Source organism: Oncorhynchus gorbuscha, unplaced genomic scaffold (genome assembly GCF_021184085.1).
Source record: "Oncorhynchus gorbuscha isolate QuinsamMale2020 ecotype Even-year unplaced genomic scaffold, OgorEven_v1.0 Un_scaffold_1071, whole genome shotgun sequence".
Taxonomy (NCBI): Eukaryota; Metazoa; Chordata; class Actinopteri; order Salmoniformes; family Salmonidae; genus Oncorhynchus; species Oncorhynchus gorbuscha.
The window spans coordinates 180,353-192,166 of record NW_025744434.1 but is presented as its reverse complement, the minus strand read 5'-3'; the positions used below and the strand labels follow the sequence as shown (position 1 = coordinate 192,166).

General features: G+C 39.4%; 1 protein-coding gene across 1 annotated transcript; it reads right to left on the bottom strand.

Moving 5' to 3' along the window:
• Positions 1–8,265: 8,265 nt before the first annotated feature.
• LOC124016891 (G protein-activated inward rectifier potassium channel 1-like) lies at positions 8,266–11,450 on the bottom strand. Its single transcript, XM_046332232.1, has 2 exons — positions 9,910–11,450; positions 8,266–9,317 (listed from the first exon to the last, which is right to left on the bottom strand). Exons 1-2 carry the CDS (start codon positions 10,747–10,749, stop codon positions 8,985–8,987), a joined length of 1,173 nt encoding a protein of 390 aa, XP_046188188.1. The 5' UTR covers positions 10,750–11,450; the 3' UTR covers positions 8,266–8,984.
• Positions 11,451–11,814: the final 364 nt, after the last annotated feature.

The following is an 11,814-nucleotide window of genomic DNA, read 5'->3' as shown; positions in this document are numbered from 1 at the left end:
TCTACTTGGACAATGCATCCCCACATTTCCCACTCTCCCACAGGGAATAGCCTGAAGCCACAGGGCTCTTCTCGCAGGCTCTATTTCCCTACATGGAAGCATTGCGAAACGTAGGTTGGGATTTTTATCTGGCTACATGTACATTTAACAACACAGCAGCTTTTTGGCATGTTTTGTTATTTCTGTATCACAAAAAATCTACAATGAACATGTCTCTTTTCCAATGGGGCTCAATTGGAAAGAATGTTGGTTTTTCCCCAATTTGTGGGCGTGGTCGAGGGGAATTAATTATTATTACGTGAATACCTACTGGGACTATATACAGTAGAAACTCTTAATGGTTCTTCATGGAACCTTAGGAAAGGATTATTTATAGCACAATACAGTTTCCATTAATAACCTTATGAGCATAGTTCTTTCTAGAACCTTAAAAAAAAGGTCCCACTGTCGTTACAAGCCAAATAACCCTTATTTGGCACCATACCATTTGTTTGTGGTGTATAAACTGAGACAAAATGATTCTAGCACTGCATTTGGTGGCTAAATCACAATTAACATGTAATTAAAAACACAAAGGTGCAACGAGGTTTCTAAATGCAATGAAATGCGTGAGGCATGTAGTGAAAGAGCCACCGTAAATGAAGTTAAATGAAACAAATGAATGAACACTGTAACTCACCTGAGAACAGGAAGCTATTAAAGATGTGTCTTATCAGAGCGCCCTGGCGACACAGGTTCCTCTCCATGGGGAGGGCCATGACTCTTCCGTGCTCTGATCCTGGGCACATTAGATTTAATTGGAGACTCCTGCTCTCACTTGCTCAGAAGGCTGACTTCCTCAGCTGAACCCACATTAACTCCTTTGAAACTGCAGAGTGCTGGAGTGCGGGGCTGAATGGAGGAGCGGGGAACCGCACGGGACACGCTCTGAGTGTAATTATTCCCGAATGAATTATGGCCACTTTCTCCAGGGGCCTGTCTATCCTTTCACAGCTGTGTGCCTTATCGCAAGCTCCATTCTTCCACTGTTTACCTGTGCTATGCCACCCCTGACACCACACACAGGCTGTAGTCCCTGGGCTGGAGTGACTCATTTGTCTTGTGCTGCTATACCTGTTTAAGCAGAGAGCAGTGTGTTTCCTTTTTCTATTTCTGCAGTGAATGATAAAAAAAACAGACCAATGCATACTCCCAACTACTTGGCTAATCTGCTACATGATATATACCAATTCATCTGAATGGATTATGCTGCTGCTATTCTTTGTAAGAAACTCCTCTTTTGCTTATTTTAGTTTCAATATTCAAATGGGCAATAGTATTCATAATAGATTATGTGAAGTTTGTATAATATTTTATAACAAATTACAACAATTTTAAAATAGAATTGAAAAGAGACTCAATTGTTTGCTTTTAGGCCAAAAAAGTAACTTATCTTGTTAATAAATGGTTAATTATTCTCCCCTAAAGCTCATCTGTAAACTGCTGTACCTACCTCAAATCCCTTCCTCTAATCCCAAATGAGAAAGCTATATTTATACACGCTTGATCTTGGTTATGCATTACAAGTTTACATTTTTCATACTTCTTGTCCAATATGCAGGATCTTTGTTCAATATTCAACACTAAGCCAACGATGGGAGAATCCATTGAAAATACAGCAATAGAATTCAAGGAGCTCATAACTAATGATTTACATTGAAACATGGTCAACACACAGTTCCCAAGGTTTCCATATCAAAATGCATTATAATCTATAAGAGGAGCGAATCAATGGGCAAATTATTTGGGGAAGGATAAGCCAAACTGTGATACTACGTATAACTCTGAAACACTTTCTTTATCCAATGCTAGAATGTCCACAAGACAGACAAACTGTATTTATATGCTCACAGAAACATGAATAAACATCAAGTGCACTTTAAATCAATTCATAAGTCTCATGCCACCCACCCACACACACACGTCTTAGCATGAACACATAACAGAAACACAATAACAAGGAAGATGAAATTTGTTCTCCAAAACCAGTGAATCGTAAAAAAAACCTTGGGTTTGCCATGGAGGGGGCAGAGAGGAAGCCAAGACAACTAGCCACGTCAATGCACAACTAACTAGTTATGGCCTGTGTCTGTCCACAAACGGCACCCTATTCCCTATGTAGTGCACGACTTTTGACCAGGGCCATATGGGCCCTGCATAGGGAATAGGGTGCCATTTGAGAGGCATCAATGAAAGACCAGAAGACTTCCTCCAGCTCGCCTCCAGAGGCACGAACTGCTGTACAACTCAAGAGCTTCACTTGCCACAGCAAAGCTTTCTCTTTTTCAGTGATTTGTTTTGTCCATCATTGTGGTGTAACCTACAATCAGCTGTACCAGAAATGACTGTTTTTGTTGGTAAATGCCGGGCAGGCCAAGATGTCACAAAATGTTGTATTAAAATATTCAAAACCGGAAGAATCTTTTCCAAAGCGGCCTAGATGCAAAGTCAGCTTGCCATGCAACAACCCGTGGAATTGCTCATTTAAAATGGTCTAATAAAATGTTCCACTGCAGCTTTCGGCTGGACTTGTTCAGAAAATATTAGCGAACACCTCTTTAGCATCATGTAAATGCCACAGCATGTTCCCAATAGCCCATCAATCATTAGCATGTACAGTTGATGGCGGTTTTGGAGCAGTGGCTTCTTCCTAGCTGAGCGCCCTTCCAGGTTTTGTCGATTTTATAGGACTCATTTTACTGTGGATATAGATACTTTTGTACCTGTTTCCTCCAGCATCTTCACAAGGTCCTTTGCTGTTGTTCTGGGATTGATTTGCACTTTTCGCACCAAAGTGCGTTCATCTCTAGGAGACAGAACACGTCTCCTTCCTGAGCGGTATGACGGCTGCATGGTCCCATTGATTTTCTGGAATTTTCCGAGCTGTTTAAAGGCACAGTCAACTTAATGTATTTACATTTCTGACCCACTGGAATGGTGATACATTGAAATATCAGTGAAATAATCTTTTGGAAATTTTTGGGAAAAAATGACTTATGTCATGCACAAAGTAGATGTCCTAACCAACTTGCTAAAACTATAGTTTGTTAACAAGAAATTTGTGGAGTGGTTGAAAAATGAGTTAATGACTCCAACCTAAGTGTATGCAGTCCACTCATAAAGCTCATTTCCTGCTGATGTGCCAATGTTTTTCTAAACATAATTGATGAGTGAACACACAACTGAAATGAAGTGCTTCACACTTTTTTTTTTAAATGAAGAGCTGCAAAGTGTTGTGGTAATCAAGTGCCACACAACTTCTGAGGGAGAAACTCTGTGTTGCTGACAGAATTCTTCCTCTAGTCTATCACATATTCAAAGCCAGCTTGCCATGAAATGAACATCACAGCCTGTTTATCCTTTAACTGAGCTGATCAAAGAAGTATGGTATTGTTTCTGATCTCAAATTAAGACGGAGAATTGGCCTAAAGTACAAAATTGCATGTTAGATTTACAATGTATAATTCATGTAACATTTCGAACAGAAGAGTGGTGAAGCAATTGCAGTCTGAGCAATTTCACTTCTGCACATACAGTGAAGTGAATTTGATTGCACCTCGGTGATTCAGTTTAGTGTTCCCTGGCATGACATTGATGATGATGACTCTCAATAGCTGTGTATAGACTAGAGTTGCAAAAATCTGGTGACTTCCTCCAGAAATCCTGTTTGGAAGATTTCTGGTATTATGATGGAATAAGCAGGAAATCCGGGAACCCACCAACCAGGATTTTGGGAAAACCAGGGAATTTTGGGAAAGTAAGAGGAATTTTGCAACCCAAGTACAGACTGTTTCTCAATCCTTTCAAGTCTACTTTTCTTGACATTCATAGAACGAACAGTTTACTAAACCTAAACCATTTGGAGTCAACAATTATATCTGTTATATTAATTTGAAATATTTACACAATTTTTAAGTTCTTGTATCATTCTACTCATCGTCACGGAGGATATGCTGAAAAGTGTCTGAGTTTGATGTTTGTTCTATTTAACATGCCATTCTAATAAATGTATTTTAATTCAATTAAGTGCCTTGCTCTTTTGTTTTTGTTATAATACTCTCATACAGTAGATTTGGAAAGTGTTCAGACCTCCTCTTTTAGTTTTTCCACATTTTGTTTATTTACAGGCTTATTCTAAAATTAATTAAAGTATTTTTTTCCCTCATCAATCTACACACAATATCACATGACAAAGTAAAAAGTTTTTTTTCCAAATGTATGAAAATTTTAAGTATTCAGACCCTTTTCTAAGAGACTTGAAATTTAGCTCGGCAGCATCCTGTTTCTATTCATCATTCTTGACATGTTTCGACAACTTGATTGGAGTCCACCTGTGGTAAATTCAACTGATTAGACATGATTTGGAAAGCCACAGACCTGGCTATATAAGGTCCCACAGTTCACAGTGCATGTCAGAGCAAAAACCAAGCCATGAGGTCGAAGGAATTGTCCATAGAGCACAGAGATAGGATTGTGTGGAGGCACAGATCTGAGAGTACCAAAAAATGTCTGCAGCATTGAAGGTCCCCAAGAACACAGGGGTCTCCATCATTCTTAAATGGAAGAAGTTTGGAACCAACAAGACTATTCCTAGAGCTGTGCTTTGACAAGGTAGGAGTGGGATACAGAATATAGCCCTATTTGGTAAAAGATCAAGTCCATATTATGGCAAGAACAGCACAACATAGCAAAGAGAAATGACAGTCCATCATTACTTTACGGTCAGTCAATATGGAAAATTGAAAGAACTTTGATCATGAACTTCGACCACATTTCTTCAAGTGCAGTCGCAAAAACCATCAAGTGCTATTGTGAAACTGGCTCTCATGAGGACCACCACACGAAAGGACCCAGAGTTACCTCTGCTGCAGAGGATAAGTTCACTTGAGTTACCAGCCTCAAATTGCAGCCCAAATAAATTATTCACATAGTTCCAATAACAGACACATCTCAACATCAACTATTCAGAGGTGACTGCGTTAATCAGGCCTTCATGCTCGAATTGCTGCAATGAAACCACTACTAAAGGACACTAATAAGAAGATACTTGCTTGGGGCAGGAAACACAAGCAATGGACATTAGACTGGTGGAAATCTGTCCTTTCGTCTGTTGAGTCCAAATTTGTGATTTTTGGTTCCAACCTCTGTGCCTTTGTGAGACGCAGAGCAGGTGAGCGGATGATCTCCGCATGTGTGGTTACCAATGTAAAGCATGGAGGAGAAGGTGTGATGGTGTGGGGGTGCTTTGCTGGTAACACGGTCAGCGATTTATTTTGAATTGAAGGCACACTTAACCAGCATGGCTACCACAGCATTCTCCAGCAATACACCATCCTATCTGGTTAGCGCTTAGTGGGACTATCATTTATTTTTCAACAAGACAATGACCCAAAATCCACGTCCAGTCTGTGTAAGGGCTATTTGACCAAGAAGGAGAGTGATGGAGTGCTGCATCAGATGACCTGGCCTCCACAATCACCCGACTTCAACCCAATTGAGATGGTTTGGGATAAGTTGGACCGCAGAGTGAAGGAAAAGCAGCCAACAAGTCCTCAGCATATGTGGGAACTCCTTCAAGACTGTTGGAAATGCATTCCAGGTGATTACTTCCTGAAGCTGGTTGAGAGAATGCCAAGAGTGTGCAAAGCTGTCAAGGCAAAGGGTGGCTACTTTGAAGAATCTAAAATATATTTTTGATTTGTTAAACACATGTATGGTTACTGCATGATTCGATATGTGTTATCATTTTGATGACTTCACTAATATTCTACAATGTAGAAAATAGTAAAAATAAATAAAAACCCTTGAATGAGTAGGTGTCCAAACATTTTGACTGGTACTGTATGTAAATGTGATTTCAGTTTCTTATTTGTAAGAAAATTGCAAACATTTCTAAAAACCTGTATTTGCTATGCATGTCATTATGGTGTATTGTGTGAAGATTGATGGAAAAAAAAATGATTTAATCAATTTTATTATAAGGCTGTAACATAACAAAATGTGGAAAAAGTGAAGGGGTCTGAATACTTTCCAAATGCACGGTATAATGGTCTCATGCAGGCAGTGATTATGTTCAAAACTCTGATAATCTAACAGATGGGAAGTCATGTGCTGCTGACTTTGAGTTGATGATATCATGAACGGGTGGGACGACGATTTGAAGCTCATTGTGTGAATATGAGCTTAATAATGAAGAAGTACTCCGGGGTGAGAGAGCTGGGCCAAGAAAATGAACGCGATAGAAAACCGTTTCACCCCCCCCCCCCCCCCAATACCATAGGAATAAAATCTAAGTTTAGGTGCAGTGCTGCAATCCGGAATGCTCAAGGAGCGGTTGCCATGGAAACAGAGTTACATTGGACCAAAATGAAAGCGTCTGAGGCTTAGACTTTTACTGTACATACATTTTGAACCACATATATTGTTTTCACATCGTCATCTCTTTCTTGTTCTTTAACCTCATACCACACGTACAGTACGTTCGTATTGGCCCAGTCAAGATTACAGTGCTAGCTGGATTTAACATTGACATTGAGAAAATATAGCATGTGTTCAAATCCAATTATAGTAAAAATGTGCTGTCAAATTCTGCTGTTGTATCCAGTTGCATATGATGCATGTGAACCTTTTACCTCCCAAGTGAAAGTTTTAGAAATCTTATCTGCATTCTTGAATCTTCTGTGATAATGACTCACCGACGAATCCAAACATTGGGAGAAGATGTAGACATGTCTAATTCTTAGGATGAATCTTAAAAGGCAGCTCCCGTAAGGTTAGACTTATCATAGTCATTTCTCTGCACCTTTTTTTTTCTATATACCATCCCTATGTAAGCCCTCATAAATAAAATAAAAAAGCCCCATGAAATGTTCATATACTATACGAGTTCTGTGTCAGTTGCTACAGATCAACACATAAACTATATTGAAAAGAGCTTGGATTCTGAATCAAATCTGAGGACTGAAGATATTTCCTAGTTGATGTACAGTTTGACTTTGTTTGTGGATATCTAATGGCATGACTTGTAAAGTCTGCTACTGCCACGTACGTACAGTAGAGGACCTACTTTCTCATGATTAAAGTAAATCTGCAGTGGTCTGTTCTGCGTCAGCCAGGATTGCTAGAAAAGTTATGTCACTCCACAATCTTAAAGGCCCTCCCTTGAAAACCTTTTATTAACTCCCTCAAAGGGAACAGTTTGAAAATGCCTACACACCATGATCACGTGTGGCAATCCTGTTCTTGTTGAATTTATGTTTCCAATTTCAAAAAGCACAAATTTAACCGATTGCTTAATCAGAGTTAATCTGTGAGTTGAGTGGAGTTTTTTGTTTAAAGACATGAATTAGAGCTCATGTGTTTAAAGTTTGTTTATTCAACAAAATCTTCTCAAAGTAAGCTAAATTTGAAAACTGTTGTTGAGTAAAACCCTTTCCCATCACACTCAGCTTGTTCATGTTTGCCTTTGGAATGCAACACTGTAAAAAAAAAGTACATTCAACCAATTGCTTATTCAGCATTATTATGTGAGTTGAGTGGGCTTCAAAAGGACTAGAATTTGAGTGAATGTGCTGAATTCTGTTTACTCAACAAACTCTGCTCGAAGTCAGCTGAATTTGAAAACGGCTGCTGAGGCAAATTACAAATTCATGTTTTCTTAAAAGAACTCAACCTTCCCCATCATGCTCTGCATGCTCTTTTGCAGGTAGATTTTCTGAATTGTTTGTTTCAATACCCGTGTTTGTGCATGTACTTTGATTGGTTGATTAATATTATCCTACACAAACATAGCATACATTTTTTTCTAAACTAATCCAATCTAGTAGTTGGATTTATGGCACCTGTTACTGAGATGGCTGTTCCAGTTTATATGATTTAGGTAAGTCTTAATAATTTATTTATTTTCAATGACGGCCTAGGAACAGTGGGTTAATTGCCTGTTCAGGGGCAGAACGACAGCTCTGAATCAATCTATATGCAGGTTTCGGGATATTAAAAGTTCCAGTTGTTGGATATCTTCACTCTGGCTGGATTCCAATAGGAATTGCACAGCACTTTGCAAGCCAGCATAATCTGATTTGCAGACTTGCTGTGGCCTGTAAACCAGGAGTTTGAGACCATTGTGTTGGGGTGTAAATAGGCTCTCAAAAGGCCTTATCATAAATGTAATTGTATTGTCATAAAGAGTTTAATATTAAATATAACATATTCACTTAGACACTCACTTGGTGAAGGCTGCAGTACTGAAAACAATTGAATACAACAACCATGTCTCTGTCGCTAACAAATACAGTAATGGGTGGTAACTACCATTCACTCGAAACGCAAGGCAGTCTGGTAAATAAGCAAACAAGGTCCAATAAATTCTCAAATTGAATGCATGTTGGTTCAGCTACATGCCCAAATGTTGAGCAAAATCACAATCCTATTGCAGCTGGTTGCCTTACAATTGTAAATCACCATATTTTTTATTTACATTGTACCCTCCAGAAGAGTGTGAGGTTTGTATTTTAAAACGGCAATAATGTTCTCTAGACATCAACTCTTTTGGAATATGTTTTAGGAGATCTCATAAAAACAGAGTCAATTATTTCTAAAATAACTCAATTTACCAGCATTCTTGTTTAGTTGTATTTCTTACCAAGCACCACTGTCAATGTTGACTTACTATATATCAAATTACATTTTTTTTTCCATTTCCACTGCATACAGAAAATCAAATCAGAACATATTATTTATAAACGTATCCAGCTGTGTCACATAAAACCAATATCATGCAAACAATGACATTCACTAACACCCAGGGGTCATTAGACAAGCCCATCTGGGTCAACATTGGCCACTTAGAGTAAAACCCTGCAACTTCACATTATACATTCACTTTACACTCATCCTTGTATTATTACACTCATACTAACACACATTTATTTTTGCTATCATATACTCTAGCCTGAGCCAAACATAGCGCACCACTTTATCTCAGGGCACAGACACGAAATAGGCCTATGGTCTTTACTATAATACTGCAAGAAAGAACAATTATGTATTTGTGATAACTTACCAGTGGTTTCCACTATTCCTTCCAATATGACCACAATTTCAAACTGCTCTGTTTGCATGGATCTCTGGGAGAGTTCGTAGAATGGGCTTTTGGTGTCGATCACATGGCAGATTGTGAGTGGTGAGACCAGGAAGAGCTGGTCCGCCCCGGTACTGAAGCCCACGTCCAATTCCAACTGATCCAGAGGAAGAAACTCGCCTTCGGGCGTCTGACGAGACTATGGAAGCGTGCATAGATGGAGTTTGAAAGAGAGACACAGTTTAACTACTGCGACCTAGCGAGCCATACTGACAGCCATCCACAATTTGTGAGCAATCAAAGGCGATCAATCATCAGTAAATAGACAGAGTGAGTCAATCGAATGAGGAGGGCTATAGCTAATCAGGCACATCAAGCCACATAAAAGGTTGTTTAACCCAGTTACCACCACTATAGCGCTCCAACTTAAATGGGGTCTATAGGTTTATTAATCAAATTGTTTAGATTCATAAAAATGTAAACATTATAGCATTGCCACTAAATGTGTCTGGAATTAATAGCTTTATGATTTTAATTCACATTGGTAAGCCCATTTGCAAAGAAAGTAAAAAATAAAAAGTTATATCAGCAGGGAATAATACACTTTATAATAATAACTTCATTCTAATAACGATTTATTTCATTATCTTTTCCAACCGTGTTTAATATTTAATTGTGCGTAATTAAACGATAAGAAAACAAATGCATTACACCGTCTGAAATAAGTATTTTGTAACGTTTTAATACACAAATATTGTTGAGCTATATGGAGGCATAGAAGTGCCACTTACTTTCAGCAATTTGCAGCGGATCTGTGCGGAGACCATATGGCTATTACGCAGGTTGCCGACTCTGAACATGAGAGTTAGTTTTCCATCTCGCATCGAAATAGCTGCATGTTCACTGAACATCAAAGTCTCTGCCCTTTTCTTGGGCTGGGACATCTTAATGAACATGCAGCCAATCAAAAAAGCATCAACGATTGATCCCAGGATTGACTGGAAAAGAAAGAGAATGATCCCCTCGGGACATTTGTCCGTGATATACCTATAGCCATATCCTATTGTGGCTTCCGTTTCTATGAAGAATAAAAACGCGGAGGGAAAGTTGTAGACATTGGCAACGCATGGCGTATACTTGTCATCGTGGGCTCGATGAAGGTCTCCTCTTATGTAGGCTATGATCCACCACATGAAGGCCATGAAGAGCCATGCCACCGTGTATGTAAGGATGAAGATGAATAAATTCCAGCGCCATTTCAAATCGACCAGTGTGGTGAATAAATCGGATAGATATCTACTGGTTTCACCACCCAGGTTTCCATGCTGGACGTTACATCGCCCGTTCTTGTCCACAAAGCGTTGCCTCTTCTTCTTCTTCTCTGGTGCCGGCTGGTTGAATCCAGACCCGCTGGATGAGGTGGTCACTACCTGATAATCGTCCCCAAATTTCTTTCGGAGTGCAGACATACTACGATGGCAGCAGCGATAGAAATAATCTGAAGGGTTTAATGTAAAGTCTATTTCTGTACAGGACTTCGTTGTAGTTGCAGCAATTGTCCTTATGTTGTGTCCAATATCTTGGACCTGGAAATAAGGCGAGGAAAGTGCGTTCTGTAACGAACTAATCATGCACTGTCCCCTCGCTCCACATACTGTTCCTACTACTGCACTCCAAAGCCATGAAAATAAGAGAGGGCTAATGTCACTTCAATCACAACAAAGAGCTCTTCACCCGAAAAGGAGTCCGCTATAAAACAATTACGCACAGGATCATCTGCTATCCAAACGCGTCCGTTGCAGTTCAGGTTTTGAACAGATTAGTCTTTGGTGAGTCGCTGCTGATTACTTATCGCCCTCCCAGGTTAGACCAATGCAGGTTGGCTCAACACTTTCCTCCTCCGTGAAGTCCACACCTTGGGTTAAAAGTTTAAACTGTTTCGACGCCCCATCAAGCAATCTGGATCCGGTAGGTAATTAATGAATCGTTGGTAAATGTGATTAGAAACCGTGGTCAATATGAAACGGCACAATACGTACTGTACATCCGATTTCAGCGTTGGTGTTGGACACAATTTGGTTTCCAAACCTCCGCTTTGTGCTACTGCAGGCGCACATAGGATCTGCATTCAGTCCTATGACAGTGGAATATGATGGATTCGGGGAACAATTTACTGTCCGCTCATACTTATGTGGTTTCACCTTACCGATGATGCCTGCAATCTGTATTTCCCGCGTCCCCTTTTCCTCTTCTGGTGTGATTTTTCTTGTGATGTTCTTATGGATGCAGGTATTAAGAATCCAACAGCAGCTGTTTCGTTCTTTCTCTCGATTTTCCCCTTCACGTCTCCTGCGCACTGCACGTTCCTTATACAACGATGCACTCACTATTTCCTACTGGTACTACAAACAGGGGCGGCCGTAGTGATTTGCAGGCCCCAGGATGAGGCCCCAGGTATGACACCACATTCATGTCAATAGGAATTAACACTCATTTTGTCTTCCATTGTGTAAAGACGCTCACTATCAAAAGAAACTATTCACACTCAACACAACAACAAAGAATTAGTGTATTTAAATTGTAGTACATTTGACTAAATTACTCACTCAAAATGTATGAACTATAATATATTATACTTATAAATATACATTTTTAAAAGTATTTTCACACAAAGTAGACTTTCATTGACAACGATG